The 24,384-nt window shown below is 56.2% G+C and overlaps 8 protein-coding genes across 8 annotated transcripts; 3 read left to right on the plus strand and 5 right to left on the minus strand.

Annotated features, from left to right (window-relative positions):
* Positions 1-371: 371 nt before the first annotated feature.
* On the minus strand, positions 372-1,568 carry BO86DRAFT_422540 (tellurite-resistance/dicarboxylate transporter family protein; the record flags this gene model as incomplete). The annotated part of the gene is made up of 1 exon (XM_025675347.1): positions 372-1,568. The coding sequence occupies one exon, from the start codon at positions 1,566-1,568 to the stop codon at positions 372-374; it is 1,197 nt and encodes a 398-aa protein (XP_025523079.1).
* A 1,966-nt stretch (positions 1,569-3,534) lies between these two features.
* BO86DRAFT_383170 (uncharacterized protein) lies at positions 3,535-4,395 on the plus strand (the record flags this gene model as incomplete). Its single annotated transcript, XM_025670828.1, has 4 exons — positions 3,535-3,826; positions 3,896-3,967; positions 4,022-4,174; positions 4,235-4,395. 4 exons carry the CDS (start codon positions 3,535-3,537, stop codon positions 4,393-4,395), a joined length of 678 nt encoding a protein of 225 aa, XP_025523080.1.
* A 4,910-nt stretch (positions 4,396-9,305) lies between these two features.
* On the minus strand, positions 9,306-10,325 carry BO86DRAFT_288938 (tyrosinase family protein; the record flags this gene model as incomplete). Its single annotated transcript, XM_025667372.1, has 3 exons — positions 9,306-9,773; positions 9,857-10,001; positions 10,072-10,325. Coding segments are annotated over 3 exons (867 nt in total), but the record flags the coding sequence as incomplete, so codon positions are not given.
* Positions 10,326-11,420: 1,095 nt separating this feature from the next.
* Positions 11,421-12,700, plus strand: BO86DRAFT_441043 (intradiol ring-cleavage dioxygenase; the record flags this gene model as incomplete). Its single annotated transcript, XM_025676224.1, has 3 exons — positions 11,421-11,637; positions 11,718-11,851; positions 11,951-12,700. The coding sequence occupies 3 exons, from the start codon at positions 11,421-11,423 to the stop codon at positions 12,698-12,700; spliced, it is 1,101 nt and encodes a 366-aa protein (XP_025523082.1).
* A 570-nt stretch (positions 12,701-13,270) lies between these two features.
* Positions 13,271-15,911, minus strand: BO86DRAFT_441048 (putative beta-glucosidase D). The gene is made up of 3 exons (XM_025676225.1): positions 15,777-15,911; positions 14,017-15,711; positions 13,271-13,824 (listed from the first exon to the last, which is right to left on the minus strand). The coding sequence occupies exons 1-3, from the start codon at positions 15,874-15,876 to the stop codon at positions 13,325-13,327; spliced, it is 2,295 nt and encodes a 764-aa protein (XP_025523083.1). The 5' UTR covers positions 15,877-15,911; the 3' UTR covers positions 13,271-13,324.
* Positions 15,912-17,891: 1,980 nt separating this feature from the next.
* Positions 17,892-19,697, plus strand: cbhC (putative cellobiohydrolase; the record flags this gene model as incomplete). Its single annotated transcript, XM_025668439.1, has 5 exons — positions 17,892-18,036; positions 18,090-18,821; positions 19,032-19,289; positions 19,346-19,587; positions 19,653-19,697. The coding sequence occupies 5 exons, from the start codon at positions 17,892-17,894 to the stop codon at positions 19,695-19,697; spliced, it is 1,422 nt and encodes a 473-aa protein (XP_025523084.1).
* Positions 19,698-19,878: 181 nt separating this feature from the next.
* On the minus strand, positions 19,879-22,143 carry BO86DRAFT_413297 (acetyl-CoA synthetase-like protein). Its single transcript, XM_025674725.1, has 2 exons — positions 21,744-22,143; positions 19,879-21,672 (listed from the first exon to the last, which is right to left on the minus strand). Exons 1-2 carry the CDS (start codon positions 22,053-22,055, stop codon positions 20,311-20,313), a joined length of 1,674 nt encoding a protein of 557 aa, XP_025523085.1. The 5' UTR covers positions 22,056-22,143; the 3' UTR covers positions 19,879-20,310.
* A 382-nt stretch (positions 22,144-22,525) lies between these two features.
* BO86DRAFT_323832 (uncharacterized protein) lies at positions 22,526-23,866 on the minus strand (the record flags this gene model as incomplete). Its single annotated transcript, XM_025668442.1, has 5 exons — positions 22,526-22,869; positions 22,932-22,996; positions 23,067-23,440; positions 23,525-23,547; positions 23,692-23,866. 5 exons carry the CDS (start codon positions 23,864-23,866, stop codon positions 22,526-22,528), a joined length of 981 nt encoding a protein of 326 aa, XP_025523086.1.
* Between the last annotated feature and the right edge of the window lie 518 nt (positions 23,867-24,384).

The raw sequence follows: 24,384 nt of genomic DNA on the forward strand, positions 1-24,384 counted from the left end.
TAAAAATGTTAACACTTGCTTGGTGCGTTGACACTAGCTCCTGTACTGCGTGACAGGCCGCAATGGTGATACATGGGAGAAGGTAAAATCCCCGTGATTTTTCAGTCGTGATGGTGGGAAAGTGGTGTTGCCGCTGATCCAGCACGACGGGAGGGCATCGGCCTGAAGCTATCTCGTAGCCCGAGGTCTACTTGTATCCCAACTTCTAGAGCAGAAGATCATGTCATATGCGAGCTATGTACACTGAACCTGGCATCGAAACAAATATACTGTACAGTAAGAAAGATCAGGTTGGCGGACTTCAATCCCCTCGCAACACCCCATTTGATTTAATGTCGACCCATGTGTATGAGTAATCATTTCGTGTGCATTCAAGCCGACGAAGAGCCCTTGTACGACTGAACCTCGCCCTCCAAGTCCAAGGCGGCCTCATGCTGATGCTCGTCCGGGCCGAACCCCTCATCCATGCCCGGCCACAGCGTACGCCGCGTGAAGTAGGCCCAGATGTGCATACTGGCGCAGCCCAGCCACAAAATCACTTGTATAAGGGTTGCCGCCGTCCCGACGCCCTGGATAGCGGACGAGTCGAGCAAGTCGCCGATCTTGATGATGGCAAGCGCAAATCCGGTGTTAGGAAACACGGTCGCCCACCAAGTGATGTCGAACTTCCACTCGCGGCGAGCGTCGAAGATGCTGAGCCATCCGATACTCCAGAAGAACAGAGCCACAATCCAACAGAAGATCGAGACGAACACGGCCATCACTAGCAAGACATCGGCTGTGTTGACCTGACTGGCAAGGGGGATTAGATGGGCGGGAAACTTCTCGGTGGCAGTCTGCGCCATGCCCATCAGCGCCACCGCCGTGAAGGCCGGCGGTCCAACGGCAATGAACATCTGTGGGCGACGACGCATTGGCGGTAGGCCCTGGTGATGCAGGCCGTGGACGTATTCGGCCAGGATGAACACGGAGATCATGAACCCAAAGCCTTGCAATGCGGTTCCGGCGATGAGCATGGGGATCGCGTAGTGTGAGGGCTGAGCGGACGTGAGGAGAGAGGCGATGGTTCCGCCCAGCATGGCTGGGAAGGATGGGAGGAGACGGACGAGCCAGAACGGCTGTCGGGCGGCCATGCGGGTGCGGTAGAGATGCCAGTTCATGCCCACCGCCAGACAGATGGCGATGGCCGTGTAGATCCAGAAGCAGACCAGCTGGACCCAGCGCAGCCACACCCCGCAGGCTGGGATACCGTAGACCTCGATGCCGAAGAGGATGGTTGCGAAACCCAGGGCGGCGGTGGCGATCAGGTAGGATTCTTCGGGGTCATCGAACGTGTCAACCAGGGCGTGACGAAAACGGGAGAAGCGGATGATCAAGGAGGTCCAGATGCCCAGGTAGGTGACAATGTCGAGAATGAAGAAGATTTTGCCAATGACCAGCAGGCCGTCAAACTTGTGCGGACAGTTGTACAGCAGAGTCGCAATACTGCCGGTGCTCATGGAAATGGAGAACCATCCCCAAGTCACTCGACATATTCGATCCAGGAAGGTCACTTGGGCGTTGTCCATGGTTCTGGGGGTGCAGTGTTCCAACTGTTGTATCGAGGGAATGGGGGAAGAGGACCGAGGGCTCTGGGGGTTGAAATGTCTCGCGGGGGAGGGCCTCATCCTGGAGTTGGGGGTTCCACCATGGACCCCAAACGACGACGTAGCTGTTGGAGACGTGGTCAGCCGAGATGCCGGCACAGCCGACATAAGCAATGCGCGGTTTCTATACTGGGCAATCTGGGCAGGAGGACTACGGACTGGGTGAGCTCTACGTCCAGCCCTCTTCCTCTTATCTCCGCGGTGGCAGCCCTCGTCGGTTCAGCATTGTGGGACACAGCAGCATGGTTGCCCCCGATTACTCATAGAAACGATTCTCTGATGTCTTGAGAACTGTTTTGCGGGCCGTCTTGGTAAAAATATCACAAGTTCATCACACCCTGTGAATCGTCATCCTGTCTGACTACTATTATTGCCGGTAAAGGTATAGAGAAAGCTCACTCGGACTTGACTTGGCCGGTGATCTTCCGATTCGGGCCGATGAAGTCCTGTCGGCCAGGGGCTCGGTAAGTACTCAGTGGTAATGGTGGATGATAGACATGACTGTACTCAGGGTAAGGCCAAGCATTCTCGGCAAAAGCTTGACTTGGGCCACTCCTTTGGGTCAGCCCGGGGGTGGATTTCCCCTGGAATGAGGCGCCAAAGTTTACCGGGCATTTGCAACTCCGAGCCTCTGACGAAAATCCCGCAAGGTGCCACTCCAAGGCATCCACGTTACCTTTGGGTTTCGTCCCTGGATTTGGTTATATATCGCCGCCGATAGCCTCCTCAGCATGCTCAGCATGCAGAACAAAATGACAAGGATTTTGTCGACCTTGGGTGCTGTTTTTCGCGACCGGTGCAAGCGAGATTCGCGAGAGACCTACCGAGGCTATGATCTATTCGAATTCTGCCGACTTCGACGTAATTCAAAGGACTTCAATTACTTCAGAATCCATGAGTGAACACACCCTATGACAGAGGACTTGGACCTCCGATGAGGCCATGTTCGCAGCTTACTAGGTAGGGTTACCGGGCTCAGAAAACTCCATCCGATCATGTGACTGGTAGCCCCCGATGGGCTGCCTGCTTTGCGCTTCACGTTCAAGATATATGAATAACAGTCTTGGCTTTAGGCCGACTGAGTCATTGGCGTCGAGAGTCGGGAGGATTTCTTTGGTTGGATGATAAACCTTCAAGCCTTCATGTTGTAGTGTCAAAGCACAGGGGCAAGAGTATGGTAGGTAGGGACGACCGGCAACAATTGTCTCGACAGCATAATGACCTGTGTTTACGCTCATTCGGTTACCGTGTCCCAAGCGTAGATCTGGATGACGATAGAATGATAATCGAGCAACCAGGGACCGTAGACATCTCTAATCGCATGGTTGCGCCTGCAGTGAATATTCCCACCAGTCTTTCTGCCCTCCTCGGTCGGTGGTTTCAGGTTCCAGCCAAGGGCTCGGAATCCGCTTCAAGCCGCTTACCTAATTAATCCCTTTCGAGGGTCAATCACCGTGATACCTTCATCACGGAGTAATCTCCCTGTCTGCTCGAAATATCCGGGAGGAAGCGCCGAGAGAGAGACGTGGGTCCGAAAAGGGTCATTGGGAAATTGGCGTAGCAGTCTGCGGCACTGGTGCCTGTCATCGGGATCGAAGTAGATTAATTCTCAGCCTTGGCTGACGGCCTCAGGGCTTCGAGACCCATAACCCCACATTCTTCAACTCCTCTATCCTAGGGCTGAGGGTCTTTTTCCAGACAATGTCAAACAGGGGAATTCTGCACACCCGCCCTATGGTCAGCCCTCAGGAGACGCCAAGGCTGAGGTCTAACCACCTCCAAAATTCTATAAAGCAACCTTTGTACTCCCTCGTCAACCACCGAACCAGATCTATCATCGCACATCGCACTTCATACCTCATACCACATACCCCATACCTCAGTCACCATGTACACTCGCGCTCAAGTCCTCGCGGCCGTCGCCGCCCTCGGTGCTACCACCGTCAACGCTGCCATGGGCCCTGCCTTCAGCACCGGCCCTGTCGCCTCCAACTCGTGGATCCGCGAGGCCACCTCCACCCTGGTCCTTCCCAACGGTCCCAGCGGCGGCTCGACTGATGCCATCACCTCCCTCTGGGTTGGCATGGGTACCTCCAACGGTGACCTGATCCAGTCCATTGCCGATAACTGGCAGCAGAAGGACTGGACCATGTACGCCTACACCCTGATGAAGACTGGTGGTGCGTGTCCTGCAATCTGAGGCCCTGCATGATCCAGCCGGACCATTACTAACCCAAGTGTCGTTGTAGACTACAGCCAGATGCCCATCTACGGTGATGGCCAGGAGGATGGTACCAAGGGTGACAAGGTCACCATGCACTGTAAGGCTCTGTGTGCAGTAAATCTTCTACTTCAAGACTGACGACCCCCTCTAGACAAGTTCGACGATGCCAGCGGCAACTACACCCAGACCGTTCAGATCAACGGCAAGACCATCTCAACTCTGTCGACCAGCGACGGCCACGCCCAGGGCTGGGGTAGCGCGGTGGAGTGTGCTGAGAACAACTGCGGCACTGTTGGCGCTCACTGTAAGTGTCTCCTGGCTGGCATGTTGCAACTTGAGGGCATTGCTAACTCAATGCCTCTAGCGTGGATCAACACCAAGATCATCCTCGACGTGGCAGATCCCAACTACATCAACACGATGGCCAAGGGTAGCGGGGTGACGGGCGAGATGACCACCACCGACGGTGGCAAGACCTGGACGGTGTCGACCATCAGCATCCCCGAGTTCAGCTTCGGCAACTAAGCTCTTACCATTCTGTCTGTATCTATCTTGACCAATCTTCAATTATTGATCCATCCGTCATGCTCGCGCGAGCGTGCATTGTCTTAAAAGATGGAGTGTAAGGCACCGGAGTACATGTCGGAGACCTTTCGCGACCGTCACGAGGAAATATATATTCGGGGCGACATAGCGTAGCAGCCTCCAATCCCGTCATTGACGAGAGCAGCTCACTGGGTAAGCCCATGCACTCCTACAGATATTTCCGATAGCTCGGTGATCAATGATTTGATCTAGGCAAAGTGTAGTCCGCTTCTACTAGTAAATTAGGGAGGAAGTACTCAGGGTCCGGGGGCTTTAATGCACCTTCTGAAATCGGGGCGGAGCGAGCCCCGATGCAAAGGGGCCAAAGGGGGCCAAAGGTGCCAAAGGTGCAAAAGGTGCAAAAGGTGCAACAGGAGCAACAGGAGCAACAGGAGCAACAGGAGCAACAGGAGCAACAGGTGCAAAAGGTGCAAAAGGTGCAAAGCAGGCAACGCGGCACGTGACGCACACCGCGTGTTCCGTGGGTAGTGCTTACTAAGGTCTTCCTCGACCGGTGGGAAGAACCTCGGCGAAATCTTCCCTTCTTCCTTCAACAACCGCGATGCAACCATGGTGAGACCACCATCACATTTCATCATCGCCTGAGATGCGATCGGCGTTCCATCACACGGCTCAACGCCCTGCCAAGCGGACGAACCCATTTTTTGAGTCTTTGAGTCGACAACGGCCTCTCAGTTGCCTGCCCTCCTGTTTCCACGCTGCCTGGCGCAAACTACCGCAAATCCCGTTACACTACGGAGGATGTACCTAGAGTCCCACACACACTTCGTGCAGGCTACAACTCTACCACAGAGTCATGAATCGCCTCCCTGTCCTCCTCCCCCAATGAACGTCTCGAGTTCTCGGTCAGCACGGTGGGGATTCGGGCCCAGTTTTCCCGGTGCGGCGCATTCCAGCCCAGTGCAGTGCCGCGATAGGCACGCGAACCCCACCCAGGATCTAGATTCACCCATGTGGAGGCGGCTTGGTTCCTGCCCTCTCCCGATCCAGATCGCACTGTACACGATGTGGCCAGGAGCCCCGGTGGAAGTGCGGGCCCGGTTTCAGTGCTGCCAGGGCCTGGTGGCTCTTATCACTCGAACCAAGTCGATCTCAACCCGACTTTCCAGCTAGCACTCGAGAGCCTTTGGGTCCGGCGAAGTTTAGATTGATTATCCCGTCCACGCAGTCTAGCGTCATTTATTCAACCAGGAAAGGGGAAATGAAGTCGCCAGCTGCATCCGCCACATGGTTGGTCCCCTCCCCCACGATGATCCTCCAGCCTGCGATCCGCTCCTGGACTGGCCTTGAGCCCGCCCCAAATAAAACCGGTCGAAGACTGCCCTCTCGACTCCAGTGATTTCTTTCTGCTCTCTTTCCCGCTTGCGACTCCGCTCTCACGCTCATGGCTGCTCAGGAGGCCGTCTTCGCCGTCTCAGCCCAGGCCACCCAGCTGGGGAACCGCATCTCGGTGCACATGCTGGACTACCTGAGCACCGTCCACGACTTGCCCGATGGGTTTCGCGAGTTGTCCCAGACCTTCCTTGACACTTGCCGCGCTCTCTGGGCCATTGACGCGGGCCTCACCGATTCCACCGCCGCCAACCGCCCCCTACCCGAGGTCATCGTGGAGGAGGTGGCGAAGAAATTCGTCGCCGCCTATCGCGATTTCCAGCATCTCGACAAGCTTGTCACCAAACTGATCCAATACGAACATCGTGGCGCCCTGGGGAGGCTCCAGCGGGGATGGCACCGCCCCAGCCACGAGCTCGGCCGCATCCGCGAGTCGCTCCAGAAGACGACCGAAACGCTCCAGATCAGTGTTCTGGCCTTCCACTGGACTCTCGGGGAACAGCCCTTGGTGGCCGAAACGGTGGGCATTGGATACGCTGGGCTGGCGGCGGCCCTTGACCGCATGGCCAAAGGTCGGTCGGTGATGGGCATCAACAAGGCCAAATCCCTGGAACGCGTAGCCACGCAGATGACCTCCGTGCCTTCATCGCCCGTGCCCTCGGTGCCTCCGAAGGAGCCCCTCGTTCAATCGGCGACGGGCATCAGCAGTCCACCTCAGTCCAATCCCGATGACACCCTGTCCTCCGTTCTCTCGCTCGATTCCCTCCTCCTCTCGAACCACCACGATCGCGATCTGCCCCCGTCTCCCCCCCTCGAGCCCTTGCCACGATTGCCACGACCTGACAGTCCACCCCTTCGGACGAGCTCGCGGGAGTCTCGTGCAGAGACTCTCATGGCCCCCGAAGGCGATACATATGGGGAGATCCTCACGCAGACCCGGGCGTACAATTCGTCCCCCCGACCGCCCCATCGCACGCCCAGCCGGACCAGCGCGGCCAGTGCCACCCAACTACGCAGCGCCCTAGCCTCCGCCGTCCGGGGCCGAAACCACAAATTACTCGAGCAGCTTTTGGACAGTGGAGTGTCACCCAACTTGGGAGAACATCTTCATCCGCTGAACGAGGCCGTGCATCAGCGGGACTTTGAGGGGATGCGGCTGCTCCTGCTTTTCGGGGCGAACCCCAACGCACCCGATCGGGAGGGTAAGACGCCATTGCTCGTGGCGGTGGAAGAGTCCTTTGTGGATGGCGCGACCTTGTTGTTGAAATACCGCGCCGATGCCAATTACGCCCCGGAGTCGGGGCTGGACTCGCCGCTGAGCCGCGCGATCGCAAACGGCAAAATCAGCATGGTGCAACAGCTGCTCGCGCATGGCGGCAACCCGGACAACGAGACACCCGACGGCAGCACAGCGCTGATCGAGCTGATCCACCATCGTGCGCCACCCCAGCTCGTGAGCCTCCTATTGGAGGCCGGCTGTGACCCGAACCGCAAAGGCCGCCAGGGAAAGACAGCCCTCAATGAGGCGGTGCAGAGCGAGCAGGTAAACGTGGTCACGGCCTTGTTGAAACACGGGGCGAACGCGAACCTGCCCGGCCCTGAGCATGTCCTCTGGCTGGCCATCTATCGTCCTGCATGCTTGCGGGTGTTGCTTACTGGCGGAGCCGACATCAAGAAGACTCCCGGCCTTATGGAGCAGGCCACCAGCATCAATAACATCGAAGCAGTCCGCATCCTGCTACAGGTAGGGGTCGATCCCAACGCCAAGAAGGATGGTATCTACACGCCACTCTGCTCAGCCATTCGCGATGATCGGTCCGACATCGTCAGCTTGCTGCTGGCACATGGAGCCGATGCAAACGTCATGGCGTCTGAGTATCCGGCTTGGAAGTGTATCACTCATAATCGTGCCCATTACCTCCCAGCCTTGCTGGCTGCCGGGGCTGATCTCCATCAACCCCCGGGGATCGTGGAGATGGCCGTTCAAGTCAACAACACAGAAGCACTGCAGTGGCTGGTTGAGCACGGAGGGGCGAATGTCAACGACCGCAATGTCCAAGGACATACAGCCTTGACGACCGCCATCCGGGAAAACCGGCCCGAGATGCTGGGTTATCTGCTAGCCCACGGGGCTGATCCCAATCAGCGAGGCCAAGATTGGCCGGTGTGTATGGCGGTACGCTCGCCCGCGCTGCTGCAGCGACTGCTCCCGATGGTTCCCGATCTGTCCGCCCACAAGGGCGTCATGGAGCTGGCAGTCTTGGCCAACCAGCTGGAGAGCATCAAGCTGTTGTTGGCTGCGGGTGCCAGTGTCGAGTATAAGAACGGTGGCGTCTTCTCGCCGCTGACGACCGCGTTACGAGAGCGGCACGTTGACATTGTGCGCTTTCTGCTGGAAGAGGGGGGCGCTGACCCCAATGCCCCCGGTGAACATCTTCCCCTCGTCAAAGCGGTTCGTCGTATCATCAACGACGACTATTCTATGGTTGAACTCCTTCTCGAAAAGGGCGCCGATCCCAACAAGACTTACCGGGATTGGAACGCGATCATGCAGGCGATCGAGTACCGGAACCTGCACTTGCTGCAGCTCTTGGTCCAGAAGGGCGGCGGCGCTGATCTCACACAGCACGACGACGCCGGCCAGACGGTGTTGGAAATGGCTGATGCTTCCGGCTGGTCCGAGGCTACGCAGTTCCTCCTCGATCACGCGCGGCCGTGACTTTAGTTCCCCGATTCGGGTTTTCTCTCTTTTCACTAATATCAATGCATTACCAACGCTGTTACGTCCAGCTCGACACCTTGTTTTCCTATGTTTGTTCACTTGATGTCATGCCTAGACACCTTGGGCTCGCGCCAATTCTCTTTGCTCGACCTCATTGCTATTTCAAGATTCCCTTATCGGCTCGGAGCTCGAGCGTAGACCTCGCCGATTGGCGATGTGTCACGGGCCACTGGTGCCTATTATGTTTAATTCTCTTGTGCTGCATCTTGCTCATTTCTTGTTCTGTCGTGGTGGCCCATCTATATATCCTAATTTACATTCCATTACTCGGTGTGCCAGGAATGATGAACTGTAAACTCTCTTTGATGTATACTGTCGTCAGCTACTGGTTTCTGATATATCGTCTGGTATATCGAATCGGATCGGATCGGCCAAAGGATCGGTTTATACTAAGTACGAAGAGGTTTCCAAGTGCTTAGACCAACCGATATCAATGGGTATATGTCTCTTTGCGATGGGACCAAGCACATACGACCACAGGGTGTGGAAAACAGGGCTTCCCGTCCGCTCAGCCGTACTTAAGCCACACGCCGGGAGGTTAGTAGTTGGGTGGGTGACCACCAGCGAATCCCTTCTGTTGTATGTTTTTGCTCGTCGTCTATAACTAGATTGTAGGACGAAATTGGCATTTTACTCTTCTTATTCAATCAACCCTTGTCGCCCTAGCTTCACTCCTCCCGTACCTTTTCAGCTCGAATTCCACGCTTCTCTAGGCATCGTATGTATAACACAGATACCCCCCTTCTGTATCCATCACGCGCTCGATAGTCACGTCGGGAAGAATCTCATACGAAGTCAGATTGTACTCCAGCGTGACGTTGACCCAGCCGGTGGCCGGCTCGGACTCAGTGGTGTACCCACTGAGCTGGTAGAGCCGATTATCAGGATCAGCGGACTGCCAGGCCCACCAGTTGCGGTCGACGAAGCCGTGGTGCAAGAAGAAGACGGGGTCGCCGGGGGAGCCGGACACATCGCCCATCACCCCACCGACGCCGCTGTGGCCGCCACCGTGAGGGTACTGAAAGACGCAGTTGAACATTTCGGTGTAGTTCCCATAGGCGTTGCACTGGTCCACCCATGCCTCGCTCGTGTAGGCACTCTGCTCCTCGTTGACATCCCGGGACAGGCAGTGGTAGGTTTCTTCACTCCCGAATCCAATGTGCAGCGTGCTGTTCGCGAAATACTAGCGGTGGGGAAGAAATTCTGTCAGCAGGAAGGCCTGACATCGCTAATGATTAAGTGTATGAAGAATGCAAGGGGAGTTACCCCATCCGTCACGCAGATGTAGTCGGACTCATCTTGATCCGCAATCATGCCGCTGTAGGGAGTGCCGGAGATGGTCCCGAAGGTCGAAGCAGAGAAGATAGAGGCGTTCTGAAACGCACCTGCGTCTTTGCGCTCGTCCCACCATCTGCAGGAAATCATTGGGTCAGCTGGCAAACGAAGATGAGTGCGAAGATGCAAGTAGCCAGTTCACGTACGGGATCGGGCCGGTGTAGTTGCACTGCGTCCGAAGGAGGGTTTCGTGGGTGTGGAGCAAGTATCGATGCCAGGGAAGGAAGACCCCATCCCAGTGGACATAGTCCGTGAGGCTTTGGTGCAGAGCCACCAGATCCGTGTACCGGCTGGTGACATTGGGGAGATGTGTTTCCGCAGGGAGGTCCCAGAGACAGCGCTCCGCGTCAAGATAGGCGATCTGCTGCGATGTCTCCAGGTTGCTCCATTCGATACGTATAGCTGGGTCTGTGCAACTCGACGACTCAGACGATCGTCGCGAGTGCAGTGAGGGTGCAACTGGAGCCGTCGCCGCGGCAGCAAACGCCAGGTGGGACCAGGAAGGCCGCATGGTAAGCGAGTGGAGCGAAGAGAGGAGGAAAGACAGGTAGATGACAGAGTCGAGAACTAGGTCTTGTCAGTCTGGAGCTTCCAGGTTGGGATAGCAGATCTATATAGGCGCGGACATCTCGGATTAGGGCTCGATTGGGCAAGTTGCCTAAGCTATTGTGGGAGTAATAATCCTGGCTCCGCACATCTCCTGGGTGGATATCAGCTCCTCCGATTCCCCACCTTTCCACTTTGAATCCATAATCTAAATCTATGCATGAGCCGCTCATGTAGCGAAATGCAGATTTGGCTATTTTGTATATGGACAGAGGAGCTTGGCTGTGGAAGGCAACGTACTGCCTCGCAGTCGTCAACGTTTCCAACTCATCTGGGTACTCGTCATTCATTTCGCACAGCGGTGCAAACATCAGGTTAGCCATGAGTTAAGGGCGTAGGACGCGTGTCTCTACCTCCAAATTATGCACGCCCTAAAATATAGTTGAGTCGTTCGTCCGAGACGAAGACGTGCAGACACCGATTGTGGGGGGACAGCCCATTGACCAGCCTACTATCTTGACAGGAGACTTGCGGATCTAGACCAGTCTCCACATGCATGGTAAACGTTAGTACAAGATAGCGAATCAATCGCACCTCGCTTGATTACGTGCATTCATGCATTCATGCATGCATGCATCTAGCTGTTTTTCAAGTCTCCACTGATTGGCTGATCGCATTTGTGCATCGAGGAAATACGGCTGAACATACTGGCAAATCTAGGCACCCTCGATATGCCCTAGGTTCTGCTGGCTGAGGTCAGAAATGATCGACGTCTCGCGTGAATGGAGATTCCCGATTATGTCATCTTCCCTGTTCGACGAACCAGTCCTCATGTACGGTGACGGTCATGTCATGTTGAAATCTTCATATAAAGAAGACATGGGCATGCTGCTCTCCAATAAATCGGCACCTCCTGGCCTCGCGACCTCACTCTGTTCTGTTCTTCACAATGCGCATTGCTGGTCTCTGGGCGATAGCCGTTCTTCCGCTCGGGGCCGTGGCTCATCCCGGGCATGACATGAGCCAGGAACTCGCTCATCGTCGGGGCTTCCTGGCCCAATCCAAGCGGACTGATCTGTCCCACTGTGCGTCTAAGCTCCAGGCTCGTGGGGTGGAGTCTCGCAACCTTGCTCGACGGTATCACACACTTCATGCGAAGAAGCAAAGTAGGTTGCGGCTGCGGCCTCTGAGCCCTAACCCATGCCAGATCCAATCGAAGGCTGACAATTGCTGATATGAACCATAGAGCGTGACCTGGATTCGGTATTAGATACCTCCCATAATGAGACGGACCTAGGCTACACACCAACAACTGCCGAGAGGACGGTCTTCTCCAGTAACACCAGCTGTGCGTTGACGCCCGAGGCGACGCAGGGACCGGTATGCCGTCTCCTACTCCCATCCTATGCTTTAAATGTGCTGTGCTCGAGTCCACTCTGGAACTATGACTGACTGCAAAATTGCTGCTCGGCGTGGTAGTACTACATCACGGGCGAGAAAGTCCGACGGAATGTGGTCGAGGACCAAGTTGGAGTTCCCCTCACTCTCGACCTGCAGGTTGTCGACATCGATACTTGCAACCCCGTGTCGGACGTCTGGCTCGAGATCTGGAGCTGCAACTCGACGGGTGTCTACTCAGGAGTGGTAGCCGCGGCCAATGGAGACGGGACTGATGATCTGGGCAACATCGACACGACCTTCCTGCGGGGGATTCAACGTACCGACGCCGATGGGGTGGTGCAGTTCGACACTCTGTTTCCTGGCCACTACACGGACAGAGCCACCCATCTGCACATCCTGATTCATCACAACGCCACGGAGCTGAAGAACCACACTCTAGGCTCGGGGAACGCCACCTGGGTCACACACGTCGGGCAGGCCTTTTTCGACCAGGAGTTGATCTCGGCGGTGGAGGAGACCTACCCCTACACAGCCAACACCCAAGTGTTGACCAAGAATGCCGATGATGCGATCCTGGCGAGCGAGGCGAGTCTCGGCGCGGATCCAGTGGTGGACTACGCCTATCTTGACAGTAATGTCCCTGATGGCCTGTTCGCGTGGATGTCCTTTGGCATCAATGTCACCAAGAATTACGAGATCAGCGCCTCGGGCTCCTACTGGGCAGATGGGGGTAGGCCCGAAGACAATTCGCAGTGGACTGCCTTGCCTCCGGACGATACTGCGTCGTCGAGTAGCTCGAGCTCGACTGCCAGCTCGAGTACTCCATAGAAAGGTAGATCTACTGTTGATCACCTTTCATTGTGTCGATTTAATTTGCTAGATGGGCAGCACCGCATTCATGTCGAGACTTTTGTCCTTTCCCATTATTCAGCATCCGGCATTGGAATGGGGTCGCTCACTTCACGCCGTCGTCAGATTATGGTGGGTGTGGTAATGGAGATGGAGGCGCAGCACACACAGATACAACAAGATTATAGTTCCATCAACCGACCGGGTCTTGTAGGTTATATAGTGCCGAGCTGTTCCTGTCGGAGACAATGAGACCACCGTCTCGCCGAGTCTGCGTGATACACTGATGATTTCAACACCGGTTGATGGCAAATACTTTTTTTCTATATCTTGTGCTTGAGGCCCAGTTATAATACACTAGCTTAATGACATTCAAGTATCCATACTCTATCCTAATGAATGAATGGAACTCCAGCATTACAAAGCACATCTCTATAGATAGTATACAGGCTGCCAGAGACTATACTGATACACTGATGCAATACAAGCTCCACGACGTAGAAAGACAAATAAGAAGAGAAAGAAATCTCAAAAAAGAAGGCAGTAAGATGAAAGCACCATCCCTCCCCCCTCCGAGTCTAATATCACCCAAATTCTGATGATCTAGTGGTGAGTCTGCACAGTGAAGGTGCCATTCAGCTGCAGATCGCGCGAACTGGCACCCACGTAGACCTGGTACTGTCCGGCAGCCACCAGCCACTGCTGCGCGGTGACATCCCAATAGGAGATGTCGCGACGGCGCAAGGGGAAATGAACGGTCGCCTGCCGGCCGGGGGCAAGCTGGACGCGCTCGAAGCCACGCAGTTGGCGCACCGGCTGGTCGGCCGCGACCGGGAAGCCGAGATACAGCTGCGAGGTGGCGGCGCCCACCACCGCGCCGGTGTTGCGCACTGTGACGGAGATGCTGTGCACCGTATCCCATAGGTCGCTGTAGCCGCCGACGGCGCGGTGGCCGGTTGGGGCGCGGGAGAGGGAGATCGATGAGGATGCGGACGTAGTGGTGAGGTTGGCGTAGTCGAAGGTCGTGTATGAGAGGCCGTGACCGAAGGGATAGCGGGGGATGATGTTATAGGCATCAAAGTGACGGTAGTCCAGGTAGACGCCTATCGCACTGTTAGTCGGTGTTCGCGCATATGATGGAGCAGCGCATTGGAAGGGCGAGGGGAGTGGCTGGATCGGGATAGTGTAGGGATTGCGGGGTGGGTATGTAAGTTAGGGCTGTAGATTCTAGGAAGCTGAAAGGATAGGGGGGTTCGGGGGTACTCCCCCGGAACGCTTCTTTCTTTGCCACATACCTTCGGTGAAGTTGCATTGCGACGTGTAGCACAGTTTGACTGGATAGTCACTTTCATTCTTCGCGATGGTGTAGGTCAGATGGCCAGAGGGATTGACATCGCCGTAAAGAACATCGACAATGGAATTACCGGACTCCTGTCCCAACAAGGAGCTATACAAGACAGCCGTCACGTTGGTGTGCTCGGCCCAGTGGTCCAACAAGCGCGGTCCGACGGTGTTAATCACCACAATGGTGTTGTTGCAGTTGTCCGCTACAGTCTGCACCATCTTGTCCTGATCCGCATTGTAGAGCTCGGTGCGGTCCTTGCCCTCCCCAGCAAGCGCGTTGAGGAAGACTAGACATACGTCCGCACTGCTAGCATGATTCACGTAAGATGGGTTGACAAAGGTACTATCCGCCTGGGGTTGGATCTGCGAGGACGCTGCGCTCTCGGTGTAATTGTCCTGCAGGATCCAGTCCAAGATGGTCCCGTCCTCAATGGCTTTGAGCGTCAAGGGAACCATGGGCGTGACTAGATAAGGGTAGGAGGCCTGCCCTGAGCCGGACCCCGTCGCAAGATGACCCTGGTAGGTTGGTCCGGAGCCATCGATTGAGATGGCGCCGTTGGGACCAGCGGTCATTGATCCCGCATGCGCCCCGAAGATGGCCATCTTGCGCACAGTCTTCAGTGGAAGTGCATTTCTTTCGTTCTTGAGCAAGACGATTGATTGAGCACCGTGCTGACGGATCAATTTGGAATGGTTGCCACGCACATCCACGAAGGCTCCCTCAGACTGCTGGGCTGGCTGCTGGCCGTTGTCCAGATGGGAGAAATAGTACCCGATGGTGTTCCGGATTGCCATGTCATCCAGCCGCTCTTCGCTCAGCGTCCCGTTGGCGAGGATTGCTTTCATCAGCGAGGTGGTCCAGATGGAATTGGATCCATAGTCCTCTCCATTCAACGCGCTCTCGATGGCGCCACTTTGAGCCTTGGTATCCGCATAGACCATGCCGGGAAAGCCCATCTCGGTCTTCAGATGCTTCATCAAGAGATCATTGTTCTCACAGCTGAGGGTGTTGTTCACCTTGGTCATGGCGCACATGACCGCGCCCAGGCCATTCTTGACGGCATCATAGAAGGACCAGAGATAGGCCTCATGTAGAGTCTTATCGTCGGTATTGGAGGAGTAGGGAAGCGGACCCGACTCGGGATTGGGACTCAGGCTCGACGAGTTGGCGGTGCGGTTGGTCTCTTGCTCATTGAGCAGGAAATGCTTCGCCCCGGCTATGACACCCGCCTCCACATAGCCTTTGACCGTCAGGCCGGTGGCCAGGCCATTGAGATAGGGGTCTGGGCCGAAGGCTTCACCAATGCGACCGCCCCAGGGCGTCCGTCCGAGCGGTTGCGAGGTGGGACCATTGATGACCTGCTGGCCCTTCTTGTAGAACTCGGTGCCAACGGCTTTGGCCTGTTGATAAAAGACCTCGCGGTCCCAGCTCATGGCGAGGGCAGAGGCCAGACTGAAGGCCGAGACATAATAATAGTCCTGCAGCCCCATGTCCCCGTCCGAAAAGGTCAGGGCCGAGAAGGTCTTGTTGGTCGCCGCTGCCGTCACACTGCTGCCCGTGATGAGGGCCAACTTTTGGTCGGTGGTGAGATTTCCCACAAAGGCTGCGGCCTTTTCGTAGGCAGTCTCCCAATCTCCCAAGGAGACTGAATCACTGTCAGTTGGACCATCTGCCATCTGCTATGATCTGTCGGCATTGAAGACGACTTACCGCCATCAGCCTTGAGCAGGCCTAGGGTCGAGGCCGAGCTCGAGGCGGCCACGGTCAGGCCCAGGAGCGCGGATGTCGCGAGAAGATAGAGTTCTTTCATCTTTGCCGTTGCCAGACAGGGGGAATACAATGATCAAAACAATAATACCCTGTTGTTGGTGCAGGACTGGGGGTGGAGGGGGCGAGACGGTGAATATATAAGTTGTTCTGGAAGCACGGCACGTGTTGCTGTAAGACACTGATGCCTGCGTTGCGTTGCATTGTAAATGGACCCACTGATCCACAGTAGCTAAGTAAATTAGACTATCAGACGCTGATCGAGACTGGTTTGATCAGGAACTACCCCTGGAACCACCTGCATCTGGGCTGTAAGGTAACTTACTTACAACTTACATAGCAAGTTACTCTTCTACCTTATCTAGTAAATGTGCAAGAAAAAGCCCGGAGAAAGGACAGTCCGCTGAGTCAGCACATCCCTAGGAATGATTGGAGAGCATGTGACCCACTGTGGCCCTGAGCCCATCTTCTTGAGATTTCAAGACACCACGAAGCAAGTTAGCATCGCGTCGGAAAAGCCGAGGCAATTGTTTCAGCACCTGAAACAAAATCACAGTTTACCGTAAGACAGAGTGGGTGGCTTGAAGGTTGTCTGCTTGCCGACTGATGCGGATGCGGAGTCTGAACCATGGTTAGGGCACGCCACGGAGACACGTATGTACATGCATGCATATTCTGCAAGACCCCACATATTCATATCCTCGCCGCAGACACTACCTTATGTTGAAGGACCTGCTCGATGCGAGCCCGAACTCCCAGCCCACAGGCCTCAGGATTTCCGTCCAATGCGCGTCATACACTGCATTGGCATGGAAGCATATGTATATGTATATGTATCCACACAACCACAACCACAACCACAGCCACAGCCAGAGCCACAGCCACAGCCACAATGACCACCACCACCCACCAAAGATGTCTTTCCATGCCTATTCGACGAGATCATTAGCTCGCTCGGTCTCGTCTGTCCCTCTTCCTATTGCACCAGGAGATCATTCTAGATTGTCCAGTCGCCACAGCAGACGGGCCTGCCGCCTGCTTCGCCGAGCCCTCGATTCGGTCGACTAGAACGCCATCTCAGGCCTCCAGACGTTGCCAGGGTAGACTAGATCTTCTCTCCCCAGCCTGGTCGAACCAATCATGATGCCATTCGGAGGGAAACTATGATCACCGAATAAATTTGTCTTAAAGGGTCTTCATCGGCCCATCTCTCCCCTACGTGGACAAGCATGGATCTGGGGCCGGTCTCGGGCCCTAAGGCTTGTTGAGGGGCCCTGAATGAAAAAAGAGATTGATTGAGCATGTAGCAAACATACCATTGAGGTGACCTACCTATGCTCGGAATTGAGTAACCCATGGGGGGTTGCGCAGAGGGCTATGGCCTCCTGTCCAGTCCTTGGCCCGGGATCTTTTACCGAGCAATTCCGGCTAAATGGGATTCATGCCGGCTGCTGTACCTGTAGGCAGGTAGCGAGAATACAGGCAATACAGGCTGAACGGGCCGTCACGCCGTCACTGGAAATTACTACCAGTCAAGGTTATCCCCACAGACCCTGCGTATTCCATCATTTGCAACTGCCGAAATGTGGGGTTGCACGCAGCTTTCTTCAAGCAACTTTGATCCCCCTGCGTGCTCTCCGCGCCGGTTTAGGATTGTCTCAGCGCCACCCACCGATGCTGTCCGATAATTGGATTCATTCTCTTGGCTTGACCTCCAGGGTATACCTGCACAGCAGATGTGGCAGGGACAAGGCATATACTGCCGACGGCACCTCTATCCCGATCGAGAACGGAGTAGGGCTTCCTAGGGTGAGCGTCGGGGCACCTTGAATTTCCTGGTCATTCCGACCAGCCTCATCTTCCAGAACCAAGAGTCGGAACAGACACGGAAGACGGCCTCGTCCCAGGGAAGCGCGGCAGTCAATCCGTGAGCCCGTGGAATTGGACATATAAAGCCCTGCTCGTCCCCGTCCACTGGACAGTGAAAGCAGTGCAACACAAACCATCCTCTTTCTCTAGGCACTGCTACTGTTTAAGATTCTCGTCTCTCGTGTCAAAATGCGTTATACATTGTCTCTCGCAGCGGCGCTGCTGCCATGCGCAATCCAGGCCCAGCAAACCCTGTACGGACAATGTGGTGGTCAGGGCTATTCCGGACTCACCAGCTGCGTGGCAGGAGCAACATGCTCTACCGTGAATGAATGTAGGTATTGTGTGGATCTGAGTGTTTGACAGCCCTGTGACCATGGTCTTTAGACTACGCGCAGTGTACGCCAGCAGCGGGCGCCACCTCTACCACCTTGAAGACAACTACTACCACTGCCGGGGCGACCACGACGACTACTACCAAGAGCTCTGCTTCTCAGACATCTACTACTAAGACCTCTACCGGCACCGTCTCGACGACCACGGCGACGACCACGGCGACTACCACGGCCAGCGCGAGCGGCAACCCGTTCAGTGGGTACCAGCTCTACGTGAACCCATACTACTCCTCCGAAGTGGCGTCGCTGGCCATTCCATCTCTCACTGGGACGCTTTCCTCGCTCCAGGCAGCGGCCACGGCCGCGGCCAAGGTGCCTTCTTTCGTCTGGCTGGATGTGGCCGCCAAGGTGCCGACGATGGCCACCTACCTGGCCGATATCAAAGCCCAGAATGCCGCTGGAGCCAATCCCCCGATCGCAGGCCAATTTGTGGTGTACGACCTCCCTGACCGTGACTGCGCCGCTCTAGCCAGTAACGGCGAGTACTCCATTGCCAACAACGGTGTGGCCAACTACAAGGCCTACATCGACTCCATCCGCAAGGTCCTCGTGCAGTATTCCGATGTGCACACTATTCTGGTGATTGAGCCCGACAGTCTCGCCAACCTGGTGACCAACCTCAACGTGGCCAAATGCGCCAACGCCCAGAGCGCCTATCTCGAATGCACCAACTATGCCTTGGAGCAGCTGAACCTCCCCAACGTGGCCATGTATCTCGATGCCGGTAAGTGGCCCTTCTGAAGGCGGCCTGGGGGAGAACCTCCAGACCCCCTTTCCTTTCACCTTCCCACAAAGCGTCCCCTCTATACGTCGCGCGACCCATAGCATCTCCTCCTGAAAGCGTCCTGGGGGAGAACCCCCAGACCCCCCTTTCTTCCAACGTCTCAGCACATCATCCTTTTATCCACGCCATAGAGTCTGACCAGAACCACAGGACATGCCGGCTGGCTCGGCTGGCCCGCAAACCAGCAACCGGCCGCCAACTTGTACGCGAGCGTTTACAAGAACGCTAGTTCCCCCGCCGCAGTGCGCGGCCTGGCCACGAATGTCGCCAACTACAACGCCTTCACCATCTCCTCCTGCCCCTCCTACACCCAGGGCAACAGCGTTTGCGACGAGCAGCAGTACATCAACGCGATCGCCCCGCTCCTCTCAGCCCAGGGCTTCGACGCCCACTTCATCGTCGACACCGGTATGTACCCTCCTGCCTGCCTTCCTGGACATGCTAACATGCCATCCTATATGCAGGCCGCAACGGCAAACAGCCAACCGGTCAGCAAGCCTGGGGCGATTGGTGCAACGTCATCAACACCGGGTTCGGCGTGCGCCCGACCACCAGCACGGGCGATGCGCTCGTCGACGCCTTCGTCTGGGTGAAGCCCGGCGGCGAGAGCGACGGCACCTCCGATAGCTCGGCCACCCGCTACGACGCCCACTGCGGGTACAGCGATGCCTTGCAGCCGGCCCCTGAGGCGGGAACCTGGTTCCAGGTACGTTGTCCTTCTTATAATAAAGCTTGTTGATGAGTTGATTGACTGATTGCGCTATGGTGCAGGCCTATTTCGTGCAGTTGCTCACGAACGCCAACCCGGCCTTTTAGATCCGAGTGGGAGGGCGTTAGATTGTTGGATGAGTCGGGGGCAGCATCGCGGTGTCCACGGCCACTACAGATTGTAAGGTCTTCACATGTGCTTCGAAGAATACTTGGCGTAAGACTCAGCAGTTCCATAACATCTGAGCTAGACAATGAAGACACATTCCAACATGATGAAGGGCAACCCGTGTAACCGGCCGCTACGATGATGCTCTGTAATAACAATACGTTTCTGCACTGGGTACCACGTTGCTCGACAGAGTTCCGATCTTGCGAAAAGTCCGCTTGAACGGAGTGCAAGCATAAGCTGGAATAAGATTGTCTTAACATGATTTCATCACTAGATGTGAGTTAGGGTTCGTCAACCCGACCTAGAGAACATCATATCATTGTATAAGCTGAACCACCTCGCAAAAGTCATATCATCATGTATCAGCATTGAAATCACCGGCGTCTATTTTGTGACTTCGGATTCCGGATCGTAAAGCAACATGCACCAAGGCTGATCTTCCAGTTGGCCGCATGAATGTGGCAAGTCCACTGCAACCGGAAACCTTCATTGCCACACCCCGTGGTCAAATGAATGGTACACGTCGCAAGAAGAGCCAAAGCGTACCATCTACTGAACACCGTCATCCGAACCGAACACTGTCTCGATATCCGCCCGGTAGAGCTCGAGGGAGCGGGCGCGCTGTGGATTGCCCTTGACGCTGAGCGGCAGGGGCCGAGACGGGTCGGTAAAAACTACAAGGTCTCGGCGGAGGGTGGCGGGGATGGGGCACAAGGCGTTGGCCTGGTCGAGCAGCGGCTGGAGAGTGTGCCAGATATTTGCGGTCGGAGGAAGCGCACGTTTCGCGTCCGGCTGGAGGTCCAGCAAGAGGGCGAGGCCGCCGTGGCGCTCCTCGGCGATCAGGGCCCAGCGGACGGCGGGATGGGCCTCCAGCATCCACTCCATGTCGCGGGGCAGGAAACGCCGTGGCGGAGAACCCACGAGGTCCGCGCGACGGCCGCAGTAGCGCCAGCAGTCGGGCTGCGTGGGATGTCGCGCGAACAGATCGCCCATGGGATACTCGTCACAGTCGCGGAACATGGCAAAGACGGGCTGGGCGGGGGCGTCGGGACGTCGCAACAGCACCAGCTCGTGGTAGGGCCCGCACACGGGGCGGTATGCATGCGGTACATCCGGACTCAATTTCAGATAAGCCCAGTCGGCCGGATCGGGCAGCACCTCGGCTGGCAGCGTGCCGGACTCGGAGGAGCCGTAGATGTGTGTGATCTGGGTGTGCGCGGTGATTTGCGATGCCAGGAAGGGCGGGCAGGGGGCGCCGACGATGGCGAGCTGGCGCACGCGGCGTAGATTGGCGGCGTAGGCCGGATTGGCGCACGTCTCGGGCAGGGTCTTGGGTCCCAGAATGCAGGCAAAGACGTCGCCGTGTTGCAGGAGCTCGTCCATCAGCGTCGCGTTCATGGAGGGACCAGGCCCCGTCGTCACGGCGGGAAGAACCAAAGTCAGATCAAAGCAGAAGTTCATGCCCAGGAAGGGGAACAGGCCCGCAGCGATGGAGAGGGGCGTCAGCACCCCAACGCGCTGGCCGCGCCACTGCTCGTAGTTGACAGGGCTCGGATCCAGTAGTTTCTGGAACCCTACCGGTTGCAGATATACGGTGGCGTGTGTGAAGACAATGGGCTTGGCAGGCCCCGTTGAGGCCGAGCTATGGATGACGGTGAAGGGATCGTGCAGCACTTCTGCCAACGTTGGCTTGAAAGCGTAAACGGGAGTCGTGGGTCCTTCAGCAGCCAGCCACTCCTCCAGCGTCGGGGTGACGAGTGCTGTCAGTCCGGACTTGAAGGCCCGAATGGCGTTGACCTTCTGTATTGCCGATGTGTGTCCACTGGGGGGATACAGCAGCAGCTGGCAGTCAGTGTGCTCCATGAGCGACAGGTGCGTGTCGACGTCGGCGCTGGGGTGGCACGTCAGGGTCTGCGTCGACCGCTAGTGTTAGTGATTTCCAGGCTGTACTCTAGTGAGGGGATGCATCTGCGTCTGCTCACCTGATATCCTGTCTTGACTGCGGCCAAGGTGATGATGAAGTACGATAGGTCTTGAGGCGCCACATAATGCAGGGTGGCCCAGCGGGTTGGAGCGCGTCCCAGATGCCGCTCAATCCACCACGCGGCGCGATTGACCGCACGGGAAAACTCCTGGATGCTGTAGTCGCGGTATCCTTCGGCCGGCTGGTCCTTGTTGCGCGGAAGGGAGACCATCGGCTGGTTCGGACACAGTTCGGCGAGCTCGTCGATCAGACGAGGCAGCGGGGTGGTGTGCCACCGCTGCGAGAAGTAGTAGGACACAGGATGGGCCATTGGCAGGAACAGAAAGGAAAAGGTTGTCTGTGTCAAAGTCACAACGGGATAGAATGAGAAATAAGCATAATTGGGGTCAAGAATAGACTGCGCAGAGATACTGAGGGGAGCAGAGGCGAGAGAGGGGTGTTGTGTGATTTATAGGCTGTGGGCTCACACAAGAGGGGCCGGCTTTCGCCATACGGCTCAAGGCCACCTTCCCTGCCCCACCCTTATCCAATTGGCGTCAGATAATGGTGTATTAATGGGGCATTTAATATACCGAGTATGCAGGTGGACACGCCTCTCCGGGCGGACGGTTTGCAGAGCCGCCGAGGGTCTCATTCGAAACGCCTGGGGATCAATCCAAACCCCCGTGTACGCGTGAATAGACTACGGGGCTAGTAGAGGAAGCAGACCAGAACGCCTTTCGACCACACTTGATCCAAAATTCTACTATTTACAGAAAGACCTTCACAACTCCGCCAGCCCTATACCGACTCGGCCTCGAATCGGACCTCATTTTTAACCTGAATCTGCCCCAGCAACAGCTCCTCGCCATTATTGCTCTCCGTCCGACTGGTACTGCGGACTGCGGTGGTGTGTAATTGATGAATCTGGGGGTCGCCCCCGGAACCCGACAGAGTCTCGAACCCACGCCCGGTGACGTGGCTGGAAGGGAAATAGCGCTGGGAGGACTTGGAAGTGTCCGTGGTCTCGATATTCAGTTTCCGCATTGCCCAGCGGGCAATTGGACGCATCGTGGGCAGGCAGGCGGAGATGACGCCAAAGGAGACCTCGAGCGAGGTCCAGATCACGGTGCCATTCATAGCCCCTGTTGGTGATGTGTAAGCTTTTCTGCTCTTTTTCAATTGCTACTGGCCGAACTAGACTTACAGGTAAAATCCGGGTCATCGACTTTGAACTGCGTTGATAGTCGAATACAACTGCAAACCACCACACTAGCCCCGTCCATCCATCAGCAATTGCATTAACAAGTCCCCAGAAGGGAAGGGAGAAAGGGGAACGAACAAGCCTCCCAGGAGAAAGATAGCCGACAGAGTGACCTTCTGAATACGAGTGGTCTGCAGCCCCCAAACCATGCGCAGCGGCAGAATCAAGATCATCACATCGGTGCAGATGTTGGGGACCGCGTTCCCGACGTAGAATGCCTTGCTGCTGACGCAGGTGGCCGGCACCGACTTGTCCCAGAAGGCGTTCAGCGGCCGGCAGGAGAAAATGGAGATAAACCACACGATGACGGCCCAGGCCACGACCAGGCTACCGACGATGTAGACGGCGATGCGGAAAGGGCGGATTTGGAAGATGCGCACGTAGTAGGTGAGGATGGACAGTTTGACGGAGAGGATAGTCGCGGTGTAGATCATCTGGTACGCATACATGCACTACCCGCGGATTCGCCCGATCAGCGATGAGTCACTGCGCTGCATGCAAGCTAGACAGAGAGACAGCGAAGTGCAGAAACAAACCTTGAGGTATTTGGGGATGTTGCCTGTGGGTACGACAGCCAGGTGACGGCCCGATCCCAGTCCCACCACTGAATGACCCGCGTGTCAGTGAACCAGAGCCTCTCTAGGGTTCCAGCACGATATAGAACAAGAGGGCAACCGACTGATGGTGGAGAGACTGAAGCAACCCAGCGAGCAAGCCAATCCCACGATAATTAAATAGTCATCGAGGCCAAATCGCAGCCGAGTCAGCGATTTGGCCAGCAAACGGAGGACGACGGCGATGATGGATAAGACGGCAAAGGGGATGATGGCGCCCAGGGTCTGGCTCTGGGCACTTTGGGAGAGAGAGGCGGTGGTCATGGTGGTCGTGGTGGTCGTGGTGGTCCAGAAGACCAAAATGACCAAGGTGACCAAGGCGCGAAGATGACCACAAATTGAACAGACTCTAAAATGAGAAAATGAGGAAAGAAGAGAGAAAATGAGAGGGGGGGTAAGGGAAAGGATGGGGGAAACGTGCAGAATGTCTATCTTACCTTGTCTTCCCACGTTCCATTGTCTGATGTGCAGATTACCGGGGTTTCTGACTTCAGCCCCCCCTCGATAGACCAATAGTGGGCCCTGATTGTACGCCTTGTTGTCCGGCCCCCAAGTCGAATCCAGGTCAGTCCAACAGATTGGCCCCTGCAGCTAAGGGATTCTGCGTTAGATCCCAAGTTGAATCCGGTGTTGTCGGACAGGCCCGCGAATGGCACGGCACGGAACGGACCCCCCCTCAATGGACCCAAATGGGCCCAAAGAGACCCATGAATGGGGCCAAGGCGGACGGACTGGCAAGTGATGAGACTGTGTCCTGTAATTAGACTAACTAGACTAAAGAA

This window comes from Aspergillus japonicus, assembly GCF_003184785.1.
Source record: "Aspergillus japonicus CBS 114.51 unplaced genomic scaffold BO86scaffold_78, whole genome shotgun sequence".
Taxonomy (NCBI): Eukaryota; Fungi; Ascomycota; class Eurotiomycetes; order Eurotiales; family Aspergillaceae; genus Aspergillus; species Aspergillus japonicus.

Excerpts from the sequence above, each read along its gene's own strand:
- BO86DRAFT_441048 (XM_025676225.1), bottom strand. The coding sequence starts at position 15,876 with ATGAAAGAACTCTATCTTCTCGCGACATCCGCGCTCCTGGGCCTGACC. Across the intron at positions 15,712-15,776 it reads CCTGCTCAAGGCTGATGGCG|TCTCCTTGGGAGATTGGGAG; the intron begins GTAAGTCGTCTT and ends ACAGTGATTCAG. Across the intron at positions 13,825-14,016 it reads GCAATGCAACTTCACCGAAG|GCGTCTACCTGGACTACCGT; the intron begins GTATGTGGCAAA and ends ACAGTGCGATAG.
- BO86DRAFT_413297 (XM_025674725.1), bottom strand. The coding sequence starts at position 22,055 with ATGGCCCATCCTGTGTCCTACTACTTCTCGCAGCGGTGGCACACCACC. Across the intron at positions 21,673-21,743 it reads CAGTCAAGACAGGATATCAG|ACCCTGACGTGCCACCCCAG; the intron begins GTGAGCAGACGC and ends CGGTCGACGCAG.